This window comes from Triticum dicoccoides, chromosome 2A, assembly GCF_002162155.2.
Source record: "Triticum dicoccoides isolate Atlit2015 ecotype Zavitan chromosome 2A, WEW_v2.0, whole genome shotgun sequence".
Classification (NCBI taxonomy): Eukaryota; Viridiplantae; Streptophyta; class Magnoliopsida; order Poales; family Poaceae; genus Triticum; species Triticum dicoccoides.
Window position 1 is genome coordinate 693,276,947 of NC_041382.1, and position 20,503 is coordinate 693,297,449.

The following is a 20,503-nucleotide window of genomic DNA, read 5'->3' on the forward strand; positions in this document are numbered from 1 at the left end:
TTCATGCATTTCCTGTCATATCTTGCATATGCATCCCGCATCACATCCCGCATAGCATACCATCATTGCATCTTATTGTTTGAGCTTGCACGTGGTTGATTGTATCCTTGTTGCTTGTTTGTCTTGTTTGGGTAGAGCCAGGAGACGAGTTCGCTAACGAGGAGCCCGTTGAGTTTGCTTTCGAGGATCCAGTCAACTCTGACAGCTTTGCAGGCAAGATGATCATACCCTCGAAATCACTACTATCTGTGCTATGCTAGTTTGCTCGCTCTTTTGCTATGCCAATGCTTCGATGCCTACCTTTTGCTTGTCAGCCTCCCAAATTGCCATGTCAAACCTCTAACCCACCATGTCCTAGCAAACCGTTGATTGGCTATGTTACCGCTTTGCTCATCCCCTCTTATAACGTTCCTAGTTGCAGGTGAAGATTGGAGGCCATTCCTTGTTGGAACCATTTATTTTACTTGTTGGGATATCATTATATTGCTATGTTATCTTAATGCATCTATATACTTGGTAAAGGGTGGAAGGCTCAGCCTCTCGCCTGGTGTTTTGTGCCACTCTTGCCACCCTAGTTTCCGTCATATCGGTGTTATGTTCCCGGATTTTGTGTTCCTCACGCGGTTGGGTTATAATGGGAACCCCTTGATAGTTCGTCTTGATTAAAGCTTTTCCAGCAATGCCCAACCTTGGTTTTACCATTTGCCACCTAGCCTCTTTTTCCCTTGGGTTTCCGGAGACCGAGGGTCATCTTATTTAAACCCCCCCCCCCGGGCCAGTGCTCCTCTGAGTGTTGGTCCACCTGTCAGTTGCCGGTGGCCACCAGGGGCAACTCTGGGCTGGCCTACCCGTACCTAAGACAATCTGAGTGTGCCCTGAGAAAGAGATATGTGCAGCTCCTATCGGGATTTGTCAGCACATTCGGGCAGTGTTGCTGGTCTTGTTTTAACCTGTCGAAATGTCTTGAAGAACCGAGATACCGAGTCTGATCGGAACGTCTTGGGAGGAGGTCTATTCCTTCGTTGACCGTGAGAGCTTGTCATGGGCTAAGTTGGGACTCCCCTGAAGGGATTGAACTTTCGAAAGTTGTGCCCGCGGTTATGGGCAGATGGGAATTTGTTAATGTCCAGTTGTAGATAACTTGAACCTTAACTTAATTAAAATGAATCAACTGAGTGTGTTACCGTGATGGCCTCTTCCCAGCGGAGTCCGGGAAGTGGACACAGTGTTGGAGTAATGTTTGCGTAGGTTGCTCTCTAGTTTCTCGCTCGCGCTTTGCCTCCTCTTCTCGCTCTCTTTTGCGATTAAGTTAGCCACCATATATGCTAGTCGCTTGCTGCAGCTCCACTTATATTTACCTTATCCTACCTATTTAGCTTAAATAGTCTTGATCGCGAGGGTGCGAGATTGCTGAGTCCCTGTGGCTCACAGATTACTATTACACCAGATGCAGGTCCAGGTGATTCCGCTCCAGGTGACGCGTTCGAGCTCAAGTGGGAGTTCGACGAGGACTCTCAGCGTTACTATGTTTCCTTTCCTGATGATCAATAGTGGTGCCCTGTTGGGGGTGATCGGGACCATGTCGCATGTTGGGTTATCTTTCATTTTGGCGTTGTAGTTGGGCCATGAGTGTTTGGATGATGTATGTTATTTATGTACTTGATTGATGTGGCGAGTGTAAGCCAACTATGTTATCCCTTTTCGTTATCTATATTACATGGGATGTTTGTGATGATTACCTGACTTGCGACATATGCCTTCAATGCGATTATGCCTCTAAGTCGTGCCTCGACACGTGGGAGATATAGTCGCATCGAGGGTGTTACAAGTTGGTAATCAGAGCCTTCCCCGACCTTAGGAGCCCCATTGCTTGATCGTTTTTAGCAGCCGAGTTGTGTCTAGAAAAATATTTTGAGTCATTTAGGAATTATATATCGGAGAGTTTAGGAATTGTTTTTACTTTCCAGTCTCCTCATCGCTCTGGTAAGGCATCCTGACGTAGAGTTTTGACTCTTCTCTTCTCAAATTTCACTAAAAAAAATTTAGGATCACGCGGGTATCTTGGAATCGTTCCGATGGTTTTATGATGAGAACATTGTCTTGGTGCCTCCTGTCAGGGGTTTAGTGGAAGTGTCCTGGGGAGTTGAGCTCTAAGGTGTTGTCATCATAATTTTATCGTTGCAATTCTGGAATACTTGAGTTTAGTACGCCGACATCGAAAATCTCTTTTATGCAGTTCGTTGGTGAGATAACCTCGACGCCACCCAGTACTGGGGCGGGAGTTCGGGAGTATCGCCATAACTTGTATAACGGATGCTTTTCGAAGGTTGAGGTAGATGGTTTCCGAAGTTTTTCTCGGTTATGTGTTGAAGGATGAATACAACTAGATGTAGGATTTGCTAGTTTGGGTGAGATATTATGCTTCCCCTGTATCCCCAACACCTGATTGCATAACCGGAAAGGTTCGGGAGTTTCATAGGTGGGAATTCTAGTAGCTCTAGTTCTTCTTCCACGGATATTGGTTTGAGATTGGGATTTCTTACCGATTATTCGTTCTTGAGCCGTACCTTGTTGATTTATTTATCTACCTTAATTCAATGTGGATTCTCAATTTATGGATATGTGACCATTTCAAGAGGAATGCATTCGTTCATTTTGTTCGGATGTGAAGACTTTATGTTGCAATTTTCATTCCGTTGGTTTCAGCTTCATTTATCTGTCTATGTGCTAACGGTGGTCAACCTCTTCAGGATGGCTCCCGCTAAGAGCACCAGTCAAAATCAGAATCAAGATCCGCCACCACCTCCACCTCCTCCGGAGGAATGGCAAGCTGTGATGGCCGCAACCAATGCAAACACACAGTTGATCATGCAAATCCTCCAAGAGCGCAATCAAGGCAGCCAAGGGAATCAAGGCAACAATCAGAATCACTTTGCTACACTCAACCAGTTCCTTGCTAATGGGCCAAAGACTTTCAGAAATTGTGTTGAGGCAACCGATACTGACAATTGGCTTGTGGATCTGTGTAAGCATTTTGAGTGCAGCAACGTCAGGCCTGAAGATTTCGTCAAGTTCGCTTCCTTCCAACTCAAAGATCAAGCTGCAGAATGGTTCCAGCAGTACAAGGATTCCAGAGGTGGACGTGTGATCACTTGGGATGAATTCCGTCAAGATTTCCGAGCTCATCACATCCCTCAAAGCGTGGTTGAAAGTAAGCGTGAGGAATTCCACAACTTGAAGCAAGGCTCTTTGTCTGTCTATGACTACAACAAGTTGTTCCAGAAGCTCGCCTTTGCCAAGCAGGACGTACCTGATGAGAAGAGCATGATATACCAGTTCAGGGGTGGTCTCAGAGAAGAAATCCAGCTCGCTCTTATCCTCTTTGAGCCCTTGAGGTACGATGAGTTCTACAACATGGCACTGAAGCAAGAGGCTGCTCAGTTGAGGTGTGATGCTTCCAAGAAGCGTGCCAGAGACACTACGCCTTCTTCCTCTACTCAAGTGGCCAAGCAGCAGAAGTATTGGCTTCCTCCTCCTCCGTTCCATCAGCCGTATCAGCAGAAGAGCAAAGGTGGCAGTGGTTCTTCCCACCCACCCAACCCTGGCTTTCAGAACAAGACTTCGTCTCAAGCTCCAAGACCAAGTGCTCCGTATCACCGTCCGCTTTCAGAGGTCACGTGCAACAAGTGCCAAGAAAAGGGTCACTATGCCAACAAGTGTTTCAACCAGAGGCGTCTTCCTCCTCCTCCTGTGAGATCGGCAGGTACAGCTGTGGTCAAGCATAACCCCAAGCACGCCAAGGTCAACTTGATGAATGCAGCTCAGGCAGAGGACTCATCAGATGTCATCATGGGTAACCTTCCTGTTAATGATATTCCAGCTAAAGTTCTTTTTGACACGGGTGCATCGCATTGTTTCATCTCGAGACCGTTTTCATCTAAGCATGGTTTGGCTCAGCAAATTTTGCCTAGTCCATTAACAGTTGTCTCTCCCGGTAAGCGCATGCATGCTAACTCCATTGCTCCGGATGTTACTATCACTTTGGGTGACTACAAGTTTCTATCTTCTCCTACGGTTCTTGGTGACTCGGATATTGATCTTATTCTCGGAATGGATTGGCTTTCTAAGCACAAGGCACATCTTGATTGTGCAGCCAGGCAGATTCAATTGACTCATTCGTCTGAGGATGTAATTGTCTTTGCCGCTCGGGATAATACCATCCATTTGTTTTCTCTCAATGAGAAGGGTGAACTGGATGCTATCTAGCAAATTCCAGTCGTTTGTGAATATCAAGACGTCTTTCTGGAAGAGCTTCCAGGAATGCCTCCGCACCGGCCAATTGAATTCGTTATTGATCTTGAGCCTGGCACGGAACCCGTGTGCAAGCGTCCTTACAAGCTCGGACCTGAAGAGTTGAAGGAGCTGAAGAAGCAACTCGATGAGCAAGAGAGAATGGGTCTCATCCGGCCTAGTTCTTCTCCGTGGGGTTGTGGTGTTCTTTTTGTGAAGAACAAGGATGGAATGGACCGACTTTGTGTTGATTACCGTCCATTGAACAAGAAGACCATCAAGAACAAATACCCACTTCCCAACATCAATGAGCTGTTCGAACAACTCAAAGGTGCCCAAGTATTCTCCAAGCTTGATCTCCGTATGGGTTATCATCAGATTCGAATTCATGAGCAAGATATTCCCAAGACGGCTTTCAGGACAAGCTATGGTTCATATGAATACACTGTCATGTCTTTTGGCCTCGTCAACGCTCCTCCGACGTTCTCTCGCATGATGAACTTCATCTTCAACGCCTACACCAATGACTTCGTTTTGGTCTATCTCGACGACATTCTGGTTTTCTCAAAGAACAAGGAAGATCATGCCAAGCACTTGCGTTTGGTACTCGATAAGCTCAGAGAACACCAGTTCTACGCCAAGTTCTCCAAGTGTGAATTTTGGCTCGATGAGGTTCTTTATCTTGACCATATCATCTCTGCCAAGGGCATTGCCGTGAATCCTGAGAAGGTGTCTGCAATTGTGAATTGGGAACCTCCTCAGAACGTGAAGTAACTCCGTAGCTTCCTCGGTCTCGCAAGCTATTGCCGAAGATTCATTGAAAACTTTTCTAAGATCGCGAAGCCTCTCTCAAATCTTCTCCAGAAGCACGTCAAGTACGTTTGGTCTCCGGAGTGTGATATTGCTTTCAACACTTTGAAAGAGAAATTGATCACTGCTCCAGTTCTGACTCCGCCTAATGAATCCAAGCCGTACGAGGTATTTTGTGATGCCTCTCTCCAAGGTCTTGGCGCCGTGTTGATGCAAGAGAAGAAAGTTGTTGCTTATACCTCTCGCCAGTTGAAGCCTAATGAGAAGAACTACCCCACTCATGATCTCAAGTTGGCGGCAGTTGTGCATGCTCTTTTGACTTGGAGACATCTTCTATTGGGAAGAAAAGTGGACATTTTCACTGATCACAAGAGTCTCAAGTACATCTTCACTCAGCCTAATCTCAACCTCAGGCAGACTCGATGGGTCGAAATGATTCAAGAGTATAATCCGAGTATTGAGTATACTCCAGGCAAGGCCAATGTGATTGCCGACGCATTGAGCAGAAAAGCGTATTGCAACAGTCTGATTCTCAAGCCTTATCAACCCGAGCTTTGTGAAGCTTTCCGCAAACTTAATCTGCAAATTGTTCCTCAAGGTTTCCTCACCAACCTTCAAGTCTCTCCTACCTTGGAAGACCAGATTCGCCAAGCCCAACTTCTTGATGTTATGGTGAAAAAGGTGAAGATTGGGATTGCCAAGAGTCAACCCAAGTACAAGTGCTACCGCCTTGATGACAAGGATACTCTCTTCTTCGAGGATTGAATTGTTGTACCCAAAGGTGACCTTCGTAAAGTGGTCATGAACAAGGCTCACAATTCTCTCCTCTCCATCCACCCTGGGAGCACGAAGATGTATCAGGACCTCAAGCAAGTTTATTGGTGGACTCGAATGAAGCGCGAGATCGCTCAATTCGTGAATGAATGTGATGTCTGCAGAAGAGTGAAGGCAGAACACCAAAGGCCAGCAGGTCTCCTCCAACCTCTTGCCATTCCAGAATGGAAGTTTGACCACATTGAGATGGACTTCGTGACTGGGTTTCCAAAGTCCAAATGTGGCAATGATGCTATATTCATTGTCATCGACAAACTCACCAAAGTGGCTCACTTTCTGCCTATCAAAGAGTCGATCACTGCAGCTCAATTGGCGGAACTCTATACCTCTCGAATTGTCTCTCTGCACGGTATCCCACAGGTGATCTCTTCAGACCGTGGCAGCATCTTTACCTCCAAGTTTTGGGATTCTTTTCAGAAGGCCATGGGCACCAACATCCGTTTCAGCACAGCTTTCCATCCTCAAACTAGCGGTCAAGTCGAGCGTGTCAACCAGATTCTTGAAGATATGCTAAGGGCTTGTGTGATCTCTTTCGACATGAAGTGGGAGGATTGTCTTCCTTATGCTGAATTCTCCTACAACAACAGTTTTCAAGCAAGTTCAGGCAAGGCCCCATTTGAAATTCTGTATGGCAGGAAGTGCCGTACCCCTCTCAACTGGTCTGAAACCGGTGAATGTCAGCTTTTGGGAAATGACTTAATCACAGAGGCAGAAGAAATGTGCAAAGTCATTCGTGATAACCTCAAAGCAGCCAAATCCCGCCAGAAGAGCTAATATGATAGTAAGCACCGTGATTTGGCTTTCGAGATCGGAGATCATGTTTACCTCCGCGTCTCTCCTATGAAAGGTACTCATCGCTTCGGTATCAAAGGGAAGCTTGCCCCCAGATACGTGGGACCTTTCAAGATTGTCAGCAAGAGAGGCGACCTCGCCTATCAACTCGAGCTTCCTTCAAACTTTGCAAATATTCATGATGTGTTCCATGTCTCTCATCTTCGAAAGTGCTTCAAGACTCCTGACCGCACCATCAACTTCGAGGACATTGAGCTCCAAGAAGATCTCTCTTATCGTGAGCACCCAGTTGCTATTCTTGAAGAGACTGAACGCAAGACTCGCAACAAGTCAATCAAATTCCTCAAAGTCAAGTGGTCACACCATTCCGACCGTGAAGCTACCTGGGAACGCGAGGATCACCTCCGTTCTGAGTACCCGGCGTTCTTTCAGTCCTAGATCTCGGGACGAGATCCTTTCGTAGTGGTGGAGTGTTGTAACACCCCGGATGTAACTTACCCAATTTGTACTCCAACTCTTGTCGTTTCCGGCGTTAAGTTATTTTATTTTCTCGGGTTCGGGTCTTTGTGTCTGTGTGTTGTTATCGTTGTCATGCATCTTATATCATGTCATCATGTGCATTACATTTGCATACGTGTTCATCTCATGCATTCAAGCATTTTCCCCGTTGTCCGTTTTGCATTCCGGTGCTTCGTTCTCCTCCGGTGGTCATTTCTAGCTTTCTTTCGTGTGTGGGGATTAAACATTTCCGGATTGGACCGAGACTTGCCAAGCGGCCTTGGTTTACTACCGGTAGACCGCCTGTCAAGTTTCGTATCGTTTGGACTTCGTTTGATACTCCAACGTTTAACCGAGGGACCAAAAAGACCTCATGTGTGTTGCAGCCCAACACCCCTCCAATTTGGCCCAAAACCCACCAAACTCTACTCCATCATCTAGATCGTTCGATCACGATCGCATGGCCAAAAACCGCACCTCATTTGGACTCTCCTAGCTCCCTTTATGCCTATTTAAAGGCCCCCCGATTTTCGGATCTCCTCCTACCTCCGAAACCCTAAAAATCCACCTCGCGCGCCGGACATGTCCGTTTCTCGCCGGACAAACGCCGCCGCTGCGCCCGACCAGTGAAACGCCACCACGTGTCGCCCTGGGAGCCTCCCCGCCGCCGGCCCGCGAGCCCGTCCCCGGCCCCCGAAGCCCATCGGTCTCCTCTCCGCCGCCTGGGTGCCCGCGTCGCCCGACCGGCCTCGCGCCACCGCCGCCATCGCCTCGCCTCTCCGCCGCCACCGCGCCCCGCCGGCCGGAGCGAGCCGCCGCCACCGGGACCTCGCCGCCGCCCGGGAGCCTCGCCTAGCCGCCTCCCCGCGCCGCATCGCCTCCCCACCGCCGGATCCGGCCGGGAGAGGCCGGGGCGACCTCCCCCTCGCCTCCCCGCCGTCCTCGTCATCCTCGCCGGAGCCGCCGCCACCTCGCCGGAATTCGCCTCGATCTGCGTGCCTCGGGTCAAACCCTAGATCTGGGAGGTTGAATTTTCGTCCAAGTCCTCGAAATTCCAGATTCATATGCTCCTATTCATGGCCTCGTAACTTTGCATCCGTAGTTCCGATTCATGCATATAGCATATCAAAATGTTCGCCTCAGAGAGTACATCTTTCATTCCATTGCATCATTTTCATTTGAGATCATCTTCATGCCCGAAATGCTATTAGAAGAGGGCTACTTGAGTTAATTGTCAGATCTGCTACTCCATCTTAGACATTTGTTATTTTTGCCATGATTGTTGTGTGCATGATATGCCCTGATGCTCTATATATGTTTTGTTAAGGGTTTTGTCATCTTTCCAGAGGTGCAACCCATGTATTTTTGTGATGTGTGTGGTGACTAGTGCAAGCGTGCAAAGTGAGGCACTCGGTAATTCTGTTTTCAGGGACTTAGTAATTTCACTAAGTCCTGGAGCTGTTTATCTCATGATGCCATATGTTCTTGTTGTTTCCTAGTGATCCGTGCCTCTTTTGAGGATGATCAGTAAAGGAGTTTTGTTAATATTGTGGTGCTCTATCCATCCATGTATTTGTTTGCAATTATGGAGCACCCTAGCTTGAGTCAATCGAGCTCTACTTTTGTTACTTTGTGAATCTGGGCAGATTGTCAACTTGTTTGCAATTTTGCCGATGATGTTGTAGTTGATCCGTGCATGCTATGCCATTGTTCTTGCCATGTATAGATTGAATTGTGTGCCTTCTTAATGGATGTATGCTTGTATTGCCATGACTTGCACCGTGGTGAGTGCATCGAGCTCGTAAACATGCCTACTTGGGTTATGTTTCAGCATGTGCCAGTTTTCACTAAGTCTGAAAACTGATTGTGTTTTTGCTATGTTCATGTGCTTGTTAGTATATTTTCTGATCCCTTTTGGCTCAAGGTCACTAAGGGACTTTTGTTAATCTATTTGAGTAGCTCCATGCCATCTTTTACTTTGTCATGTTCAGGTCCTGTAGCATGTTGTTTTGTTGCTCCGAAGAGAGCTACTTGGTCTGAAATTCCAGACAAGTGTTAATTTCACTAAGTCTGACATCTGTTTGCCATTTGCATTTTTGCCATGCTTGTTTGAACCTGTTAATGGATGAATTGGCCGTAGCTCAGTGCTAGACTTTTGTTAAGCATCTTGAATGCATCCCTGTCATGTATTTTGTTGTCATGTTTGAGTGTTGTAGCATGTTCATCTCATTGCATTTAGATGCCTACTTGCTGTAAATCGCAGACCGGTGTCATATTTGAATCGCTTGCCATTTCCAAACCTTAACTCCGATTTCGGCGTTCTTTATATCGTTTTCAAGCGATTTCATCTCATTTTTCCAGTGACACACTTAGATTTCCAAGTTGAGGCCAGGTTCATGCATTTCCTGTCATATCTTGCATATGCATCCCGCATCGCATCCCGCATAGCATACCATCATTGCATCTTATTGTTTGAGCTTGCACGTGGTTGATTGTATCCTTGTTGCTTGTTTGTCTTGTTTGGGTAGAGCCGGGAGACGAGTTCGCTAATGAGGAGCCCGTTGAGTTTGCTTTCGAGGATCCAGTCAACTCTGACAGCTTTGCAGGCAAGATGATCATACCCTCGAAATCACTACTATCTATGCTATGCTAGTTTGCTCGCTCTTTTGCTATGCCAATGCTTCGATGCCTACCTTTTGCTTGTCAGCCTCCCAAATTGCCATGACAAACCTCTAACCCATCATGTCCTAGCAAACCTTTGATTGGCTATGTTACCGCTTTGCTCATCCCCTCTTATAACGTTCCTAGTTGCAGGTGAAGATTGGAGGCCTTTCCTTGTTGGAACCATTTATTTTGCTTGTTGGGATATCATTATATTGCTATGTTATCTTAATGCATCTATATACTTGGTAAAGGGTGGAAGGCTCAGCCTCTCGCCTGCTGTTCTGTTCCACTCTTGCCGCCCTAGTTTCCGTCATATCGGTGTTATGTTCCCGGATTTTGCGTTCCTCACGCGGTTGGGTTATAATGGGAACCCCTTGATAGTTCGCCTTGATTAAAACTTTTCCAGCAATGCCCAACCTTGGTTTTACCATTTGCCACCTAGCCTCTTTTTCCCTTGGGTTTCCGGAGCCCGAGGGTCATCTTATTTAAACCCCCCGGGCCAGTGCTCCTCTGAGTGTTGGTCCACCTGTCAGCTGCCGGTGGCCACCAGGGGCAACTCTGGGCTGGCCTACCCGTACCTAAGACAATCTGAGTGTGCCCTGAGAAAGAGATATGTGCAGCTCCTATCGGGATTTGTCGGCACATTCGGGCGGTGTTACTGGTCTTGTTTTAACTTGTCGAAATGTCTTGAAGAACCGAGATACCGAGTCTGATCGGAACGTCTTGGGAGGAGGTCTATTCCTTCGTTGACCGTGAGAGCTTGTCATGGGCTAAGTTGGGACTCCCCTGCAGGGATTGAACTTTAGAAAGTCGTGCCCGCGGTTATGGGCAGATGGGAATTTGTTAATGTCCGGTTGTAGATAACTTGAACCTTAACTTAATTAAAATGAATCAACTGAGTGTGTTACCGTGATGGCCTCTTCTCGGCGGAGTCCGGAAAGTGGACACAGTGTTGGAGTAATGTTTGCGCAGGTTGCTCTCTAGTTTCTCGCTCGCGCTTTGCCTCCTCTTCTCGCTCTCTTTTGCGATTAAGTTAGCCACCATATATGCTAGTCGCTTGCTGCAGCTCCACTTATATTTACCTTATCCTACCTATTTAGCTTAAATAGTCTTGATCGCGAGGGTGCGAGATTGCTGAGTCCCTGTGGCTCACAGATTACTATTACACCAGATGCAGGTCCAGGTGATTCCGCTCCAGGTGGCGCGTTCGAGCTCAAGTGGGAGTTTGACGAGGACTCTCAGCGTTACTATGTTTCCTTTCCTGATGATCAGTAGTGGTGCCCTGTTGGGGGTGATCGGGACCATGTCGCATGTTGGGTTATCTTTCATTTTGGCGCCGTAGTCGGGCCATGAGTGTTTGGATGATGTATGTTATTTATGTACTTGATTGACGTGGCGAGTGTAAGCCAACTATGTTATCCCTTTTCGTTATCTATATTACATGGGATGTTTGTGATGATTACCTGACTTGTGACATATGCCTTCAATGCGATTATGCCTCTAAGTCATGCCTCGACACGTGGGAGATATAGTCGCATCGAGGGTGTTACATGTCGGTCTGGGCCGCTTCATCCAACAATACCGCCGAACCAAAGTATGACATGCTGGTAAGCAGTATGACTATTATCGCCCACAACTCTTTGTGTTCTACTCGTGCATATAACATCTACGCATAGACCTGGCTCAGATGCCACTGTTGGGGAACGTAGTATTTTAAATTTTTTGCCTACGATCATGCAAGATCTATCTAGGAGAAGCATAGCAACGAGCGGGGAGAGTGTGTCCACGTACCCTCGTAGATCAAAAGCGGAAGCATTTAGTAACGCGGTTGATGTAGTCGAACGTCTTCGCGATCCAACCGATCAAGTACCGAATGCACTACACCTCCGCGGTCTGCACACGTTCAGCTTGGTGACGTCCCTCGTACTCTTGATCCAGCTGAGGCCGAGGGAGAGTTTCGTTAGCACGACGGTGTGGTGACTGTGATGATGAAGTTACCGACGCAGAGCTTCGCCTAAGCACTACGACAATATGACCGAGGTGGAAAACTGTGGAGGGGGCACCGCACACGGCTAAAGATCAACTTGTGTGTCTTTGGGGTGCCCCCTGCCCCCGTATATAAAGGAGGGGAGGAGGAGGCCGGCCAACAAGGGGCACACCAGGGAGAGAGGGTCCTACTAGGACTCTAGTCCTAGTAGGATTTGACCCCACCCTTTTTTCCTTCTACTTGAGGGGGAAAAGGGGAAGGAGAGGGAGTAGGAGAAGAAAAGGGGGTGGCACCCCCTTCCCAAGTCCAATTAGGCCTCCTCCCTTGTGGGCTGGTTAGCCTCCCTCCTATGGCCCATAAGGCCCATATCTTTCCCCGGGGGGTTCCGGTAACCTCCGGTACTCCGGAAAAATGCCCGAATCACTCGGAACCATTCCGATGTCCGAATGCAACCTTCCAATATATGAATCTTTACCTCTCGACCATTTTGAGACTCCTCGTCATGACCGTGATGTCATTCGAGACTCTGAACAGACTTCGGTACATCAAATCACATAACTCATAATACAAATCGTCATCGAACGTTAAGCGTGCGGACCCTACGGGTTCGAGAACTATGTAGACATGACCGAGACACATCTCTGGTCAATAACCAGTAGCGGAACCTGGATGCTCATATTGGCTCCTACATATTCTATGAAGATCTTTATCGGTCAAACCGTATAACAACATACGTTGTTCCCTTTGTCATCGGTATGTTATTTGCCCGAGATTCGATCGTCGGTATCATCATTCCTAGTTCAATCTCGTTACCGGCAAGTCTTTTTACTCGTTCCGTAATGCATCATCCCATAACTAACTCATTAGTCACATTGCTTGCAGGGCTTATAGTGATGTGTATTACCGAGAGGGCCCAGAGATACCTCTCCGATACTCGGAGTGACAAATCCTAATCTCGATCTATGCCAACCCAACAAACACCTTCGGAGACACCTTTAGAGCATCTTTATAATCACCCTGTTACGTTGTGACGTTTGATAGCACACAAGGTGTTCCTCCGATATTCGGGAGTTGCATAATCTCAGTCAAAGGAACATGTATAAGTCATGATGAAAGCAATAGCAATAAAACTAAACGATCATTATGCTAAGCTAACGGATGAGTCTTGTCCATCACATCATTCTCTAATGATGTGATCCCGTTCATCAAATGACAACACATGTCTATGGTCAGAAAACTTAACCATCTTTGATTAACTAGCTAGTCTAGTAGAGGCATACTAGGGACACTTTGTTTGTCTATGTATTCACACTTGTACTAAGTTTCCGGTTAATATAATTCTAGCATGAATAATAAACATTTATCATGATATAAGGAAATATAAATAAGAAGTTTATTATTGCCTCTAAGGCATATTTCCTTCAGTACAGGGGTGAGAGAGTGTGCCCTCCGCATCGACACGTTAGCAAGTTTGAGTCCCAAGATGTATATTTTTTCCTATTTTTATCTACTCCATCGCCCCATACTAGAAGATGTTATCACAAGGAGTACTAACTACAGACATAAGTTCACAATAATGTGCAAACATGTTTAACCTAGAGGGGCTACCATCATGTAAGCCTCATAATTCTTTATCAAGGGATTTCGATACCTATTTTTATAAGCTAGAATTTTTTATTTAATTTTTGTTTGAAATATTTCAAGTGATAGTTGTGCAGTATTTTTTGATAACCAGCATATCCACAAATTCCGTCTTAAGGTAAAGAAAATATCATATCGATAACCAAAACCATGCTTATGATCACTACCCGCTACTAATGGATCTTGTCGTTGATCTCCACTCTGCCAGCCGCTTCTAATTTGAGTCCTATTGGCCAAACGTGCCATGCTTCAAGGATGTGGTACCTGGCGTATGGATATCCTACACGCAAATTAAAAATCTATTTAAGAGGGTGCCTGCTAAAAAGAGGGTTGCGGCCGGACGATTGAAAAGCTAGATTGAAAATTTCATAGGTAATACCAAGATCTAGATTTGGATTGCCACTGAGTGATCTTGCGCTTGTTGCTATGGAGTCCGGGCCTCTTTCTGCGCATGAGAGGGCTCTACACAAATTGCTCAACAAGAAATTGTTAGGTCCAGCGCCAACTCAAGATGACCTTGGTGCACCATTAATCCAGGTTGCTCTCTCCGAAGGAGGGGGCGCGAATACACGGTTCTTTCACCTACATGCCAATAACATGAAGTGCAAGAATTTTGTCGGCAAGCTCAAGATGGATGGACCCATATATGTTGATCATGAGGATATGGCAAGGGTGGTGGATAAATACTTTCACAACTTCGAATCAGTTCTCATGATTTGTCAAGCCTTCGGTTTAGCACTTCCTATTATATTTATAGAAAATCATTGAACCACGAAGAGTAGGGGTTTGTAGAAAGCAACAAATTTTCCTCAGTGAAGAACCAATGTTGTCAATCCTTGGGGTGCTCAAGTTACGAGTTAATTATCAATACTTGCATAGAATTAAGAACTTCTTGGCCCCAACTTGTCTAATGAGGTTATCAATCTCCGCAGCTTTGATAGTTACAAAGATAAGCGTATCACATGATCTATAAAACAAAAATAAAAACGGTAAGAATAATAACACAAGTGATCGAGGTCATGATTATGAGGAATAACGGACCGGGATCCATAACTTCACTAGTGGCATCTCTGGAAAAAACATAGCATCTATGTGGTGAACAAATTACAGTTGTGTATCGATTAATTGCATTTTTATGATTGATAATATATGTCATGATTTCATATAGTCATTACGTCCCTATATCTCTAGACTGTTATCCAACTACATCTACAGCTAACACTCCGCTCGAGAATGCTATCCAGCATGCATCTCTAGGAGTATTAAGTAAAAATAGAGTATTGCATTAAACAGAGAGTAACGTAATGTTGACAATATATTCTCTTTACCTCTAACTCATCACCGAGGCAACTAGGCAGCTATCTTTTAATGACAATATATTCTCTTACCTCCAACTCATCACCGAGACAACTAGGCAGCTATCGTTTCATCCTTAATTAGTGGAAATGACATAATAGAAGATTTTTCTCTCTTTCTGTCAGTGAGATAGATTACTGTCAAGGTTAAACCCAACTAACATACACACATCTCTCTTGGAGATCATTCATCTAAACATGGTCAGTGCAAATAGTAATAGATCAGAGAGCATATATGGCGTTAGTTTTATCAACAAGCTGTCAATATGTAAATCCATTTAGATTTTATGATTTAAGAGCTTTAACGATGAGATGTTTTGGTGGGTGGCATTTTGCCTAGGAAAGCATGCATATTGAATATCCGTTAAAAATATGTTATTCACAAGTAATAGTATCACTTTGTACCCAAATGTCACATGTTTTTTTTTCAAGAAAAGTAATCAAATCATATTTACAAGAATTACCAGCTTACAAAACATATCTTTGGGTACAAAGTGACACAAAACTCATAGACATAAACATACTGCGCGCGCAACAATCCATCTTCTCAAACTAACGGGACAAACGTCGGCGACAGTGGTAGTAGATGACAGCGGTGGACTGAGCAGGCATCGATCTATGGTCGTCCATTGAACTGATCAGTGGTAGCCGAGTGGCGCAGGCGTCTGATTCAGCGTCATTCCCTGGTAATGGATGTCCGATGCGTAGTGGTTGGCGTCACGGTGATGCGCCTCGTCGGCGCGCACGGCGGTGACGACGTCCTTGAGCCTGGCGTCGGCGGGGAGGCGCCAGTAATCTATGGCGATGGCCGGCGCGGGCGTGTTCTCGATCAAGCCAGCCTCGAGGTCCTTGAGGTATTCGGTGTAGGAGTGGACGGCCTCCTCCTCGAGGTAGCCAACGAAGCGGTGCGCGAACTTGGGGGAGACGAGGTAGCCGACGAAGTAGGCGTTGAAGAAGACGCCCTGAGTGGCGAGCACGAGCGCGCGCTCCCACCACAGCGGCTGCGTCACCTCCATGAAGGTCATGAGGTGCATGCGCTCGTTCTCGGCCTCCTCCATGAGCGCGCGGATCCAGCCGCCGCTGTGCTCGAAGCGGCGGAGCGAGCGCAGGTGCAGCAGCACGCCGCCCACCATGGGCGGCACGGCCGCCACCGTCTCCAGCAGCAGCGCGTGGCTGGCGTGCCGGCGCTGGAAGAAGAGGTCGCTGCCCTTGCGCAGCGTCCGCACGATGAGGTACGCCACCTTGTCCGCCACCGCCCTGGGCTCGTGGTGCTTGGCCACGTCGATGGACGTGTCCGGCCTGTACGTGTCCCACGGCCTGAAGGAGAACCACGGCCACTCCGTGCCGTCGTCCTTGACGAGCTTCCGCGGCTCGATACCCCAGTAGCTCGGCACGGCCTTCTTGTTCTGCTCCGGCGCTGTTGCGCCCTGGGGCTTTTCAGTGGCTTCTTCTTGCTTGGCACGCGGGCCGGCGGCCTCGGTGCTGGCCATCCGCGCGGGGAAGACCCTCGCGGCGGCCGGCATGATGCCCCTCGCGCTCGCGGCGAGCCTGGACGCCGGCTCGGCGGCGGCGAAGAGGCGGGGGCCCAGGTGGCGCAGCAGCGTGGCTCCGGCCATCCGAGAGCTCATGGTGTTGGCTGTTGAACTACTAAAATACGCCGGTCGAAAAGCTTGAGGGTATAATATTTTCTTGTGATCGGATCGAATGGGAAGTCTTGGTTGCTGGGAAGTGATTTCTGTTGGTGTTGATCTGGTAAACTGAGTGATGGCAAGAAACGTTTTTGCTGGAGATGGTTTTATAGGGGAACTCGCGTGTCGGGAACGGCACGGCACGGTGCTTCCCGGAATGTCACTAGACAACATCAACATGTGCGCATTCTCCCTGGATAGAGAAGGAGAAAAAAAGACATGTGCGCACTCGCCCAACAGCTAACTGTCATGGATGATCCAATTCTTTTGTGGTTCAGTTCAAAACAAAAATATTCTTATATCTCGTTACACATACTATACTATTTTTGTGCATGAGGGGCTGCTAACAAAGTACTACTTAATTTAGTTATTTATTTTTGATGTAAACAGACTACTTAGTTTAGATAGGTGTGCATATTTAATTTGACACAGTTGTACCCACCACACAATAATGGATAGTGCGGCGGGCTCGGCCGGCGCGCGCTGCTTCCCTGGGCGGAGCGGCAGCGCAGCACAGCGGTTGTCTAATCTAAATGGAATCTTTGCTCAAAAAGTACTCCCTCTGTTCCATAATGTAAGACGTTTCTAAAAACGTCTTACATTATGGAACAGAGGGAGTACAATCTAAACGGGATCAACTGCTTGCCGTGCAAGTCTCTGTCTGGTTGACAGACAAGTAATTTGAAACGGAGGGAGTAAAAGATTCCTAACGGAGTGGCCGAGGAGCTCGTGACGGGGAACGTCGTCGCCGGCTTCCGGGGCAGTTCGAGAGCCATCCATCGGTTGCGCTGCGCGATCCGGACACAACCGCCGTGCGAACTTGACCTGCAGTGCTGCTTGTGGCGTGGATGCCACGCACGGGACGGCCGTGCTCGTGCCACCTGGTTGGGAAATACCACTGGTCTTCGCCTTTGGGGGTCAGCCGGGGAGGCGACTTTGACCATTCTTCGCCGCGGCCGGGATGATGGGGACGACAGATTCCATGGGTCCCGTGCACGCACCGACGCACGCGCAGGAGAACGGGAGCGTTTGACATGGTGGGCGGGCGCATCAAAATGGAAGACGAGGCCAAGTAGGTGCTGAGCTTGAGTGCTCAGTGGAACAGTTGGAGACTTGGAAATCAAATACATTTGCTTATGTCCTGCTGGAGATGGCTGTCCATGTCTAAAGGGTTCTAGAAACGTATACGGCTCCATTTTTTCTTCTTCCAGGAAACAACCATGCAGTGGCAACATACAGTTTTTATGCACTGCCATTTTTTTTCCAAGTATTAAAGCATCATAAGAGCTACTCCCTCTGTCCCATAATATAAGAGCGTTTTTTACACTAGTACAGTGTCAAAAACACTTTTAAATTATGGGAGGGAGGGAGTACATTGGAAGTACTGTTGTTCCAGAGGAAATTTCTGAATTCCAAGAAGAATTCCAAGAAGCTCAGAGAAGGCTTCCGGAGTAAAAGAGCTTTATTATCAGGCAGAGTTTTTCTTATCTTAACTGAAAAGCTTTAGGCATAGTTTGTCTAGCATGTACCTCTGATCTAGTCGTGGCCATCGGCAGCCCGGCCCGAACGGCCCAGCCCGAAAAAGCCTGACCCGGCCCGGCCCGGCACTGCTTCCAGGCCGGGCCCAGCCTAGATTTTGTCTGTCATTTTTGCTATTTTCCTGAAGGGGCCCAAGGCCCAGCGGGCTTTTACGCGTTTGGGCCAGGCTTGGGCCCAAAAACAGTCCCAATGCCAGGCCTGGGCCTGGGTTTTTTGTCTCAAGCTTGGCTAGGCCCGGCCCAAAGCCCGAGGTTTGGCCAGGTATACTCTGATCCCATCAAAAAATTCAGTTTGAAAAAATGTTCATAACTATCCTCTTTGATTCAGAGAAAAATTCCAGCGTATCAAAGAGGCCCCTAACCGTGATTTCGCATTCAGAGCCAGAAACCATGATTTCGCATTCAGAGCCAGAAAGTTAGAACACATTTCCAAGCCCCCCAAACTGTCATTACGATGATTGTGATACATGTTGCATTGCAGGTTACAACAGATGGGAGTTACTCCATGCCCACTGTAGCTACTAGCTACCCATGATTCATCCACCTGTTCATGGGCGGCTGCATATCGAAGCAAGGCAGGATAAGTTACACTAGGTTACATCACACAAGGGGATCGGCTTATTTGACATACATTGCCGAAACCCGTTTACATTTTACAAGAACCTCTCCAAGAGTTTGAAGTCCAGCACAAGCTCCTTCAACCCAACCATTTTGCTGTACTGCAAGGTGATCCAGCCAACGAAAGATATATACGCAACAAGAAGGCACGCCCGCTTGAAACGGTAAGCAAACACCCTGATGCTATGGTTTCTCACAGCCCGCCTGGCGGCAGCAAGGAACACTCCTCGCAGGATTCTTACTGCTATTGTGATGAGTATGGAACTCAGCACGCCCGCCACGACCCCTGCTGCCGCATATCCAAGCATCCACCACGAACTGAAATCTTTTGACTTGCAGAACTTTGAAAACCTGTCATGTTTCAATCTCAAGTTAAACAGAAGCAAATGGAAATATTAAGGATAAATTACCATTTGAAGAACTGAAGGGAAAAAGTAACCATTTTAAACAACCACAGATTCTTAAGTTCCTAGAGTTTACAGCTTGAAATTAAGTGGTGATGCAACAATGCAACCCAAGTGTAAGAAACAAAGCCAATTGATAAGCATAAAGCACTAGAGCTAGTCAGATTACCAGTGCAAATAAGAGCAACGAGTACTTTCGGCTATCGACTTCTGGTTAAGGATATGTGGATTAACATATGTTATCACATTATGAGAAGGTAAGGCGATGCCCATGCAGCAGGTAGAAAATTAGAGGGCATATATACTCACAGTACAAAAATCCTTTTCAGCATTTCAATTATTGAAGGATCCTCAGCAGTGCAATTGAATAGCTTGTCTGAATAAATGTCAGCTTTGGTACTCCCCAGTGTGTACCTGCACTTGTATGATTCATTGACCTACAAGAAAAGACGATAATAAAATGATGACCTCTTGATAACTAAACATGATATACGCAAAGGGCGTGCAAACAACTGAAGATTCAAAAAACCACTGGAGAGAACATTATGTATGTCTCATACTCTCATGTGAACTAGATGTTCTTTCTCATGTGAACTACTCCCTCCGTTCCAAAATAGATGACCCAATTTTGTACTAACTTTGTACTAAAGTTAGTACAAAGTTGAGTCATCTATTTTGGAACGGAGGGAGTAGATGTTCCATAGTAGTGTACCTTGAACTTTGCTGTTGTTGACCATACAGCACCAAAATCAGGCCGGCAATTGTGAGGAAGAGCCTCTTTTGGAGCTTCTGCCATTGCATAAGATGTTTGACCAGAAAAATATTCTGTGTATTCAACCTAGAGTATCCATCCACAACACAAGTGAGAAAAACTAACTAAACACATATAGTAATACTCGTGAATACTAATAGTAAACTGAAAGACTGCGGGCAGGCTGTGCAGTGTGCAGTGCACGACCACAAGCTAATGTTCGAAACGTAAATATGTCGTGTCTTTATTTACAGGACTTCATGAACAAACTAGAAACTACAGCTAGAATTGTTCATCATTTATTGCCTTATTTGGGAGTTGAGAGCACATAGAAAGCATCAAAGATCTGTATATATCATTATCAGTAAAAGCATTAAACAGCCCAAATCTAGAGGATCTGAATGTGAGAATACCTAAATCTGTACTATTAAAGGGGAGTTTGCCGTCGTAATAGTTACTCCTCCTTCCGTCCCCTTCCAGCACACGAAAAACAAAAAGAAGAAAAGAACTGGAAAAAACCCCGGGAAAGGGGTAACAACCGCCAGTCCGTCAGCCACGCACCCACACATCCCACGCAGGCACGCCCCATAAATCGCCTCCCGGCCCCACCCCCACGGCCCACATTCTCTGCCA

The 20,503-nt window shown here is 46.8% G+C and overlaps 2 protein-coding genes across 2 annotated transcripts in view; both read right to left on the minus strand.

Annotated features, from left to right (window-relative positions):
• Window positions 1-15,290: 15,290 nt before the first annotated feature.
• Window positions 15,291-16,617, minus strand: LOC119356320 (ubiquinol oxidase 1b, mitochondrial-like). The gene has a single exon (XM_037623266.1). It carries the CDS (start codon window positions 16,497-16,499, stop codon window positions 15,510-15,512), a length of 990 nt encoding a protein of 329 aa, XP_037479163.1. The 5' UTR covers window positions 16,500-16,617; the 3' UTR covers window positions 15,291-15,509.
• Window positions 16,618-18,513: 1,896 nt separating this feature from the next.
• The window catches only part of LOC119356321, a 4,658-nt gene continuing 2,668 nt past the window's right edge, over window positions 18,514-20,503 (minus strand). The window contains exons 3-5 of the mRNA XM_037623267.1: window positions 19,832-19,957; window positions 19,429-19,556; window positions 18,514-19,066 (exon numbers count right to left, since the gene is read on the minus strand). Of these exons, the coding sequence (XP_037479164.1) occupies window positions 18,751-19,066; window positions 19,429-19,556; window positions 19,832-19,957 (570 nt within the window). The 3' untranslated portion in view covers window positions 18,514-18,750. The remainder of the gene's footprint in view (window positions 19,067-19,428; window positions 19,557-19,831; window positions 19,958-20,503) is intronic.

Bases quoted from the DNA above. Each gene is read 5' to 3' on its own strand.
- LOC119356320 (XM_037623266.1), bottom strand. From the start codon at position 16,499: ATGAGCTCTCGGATGGCCGGAGCCACGCTGCTGCGCCACCTGGGCCCC.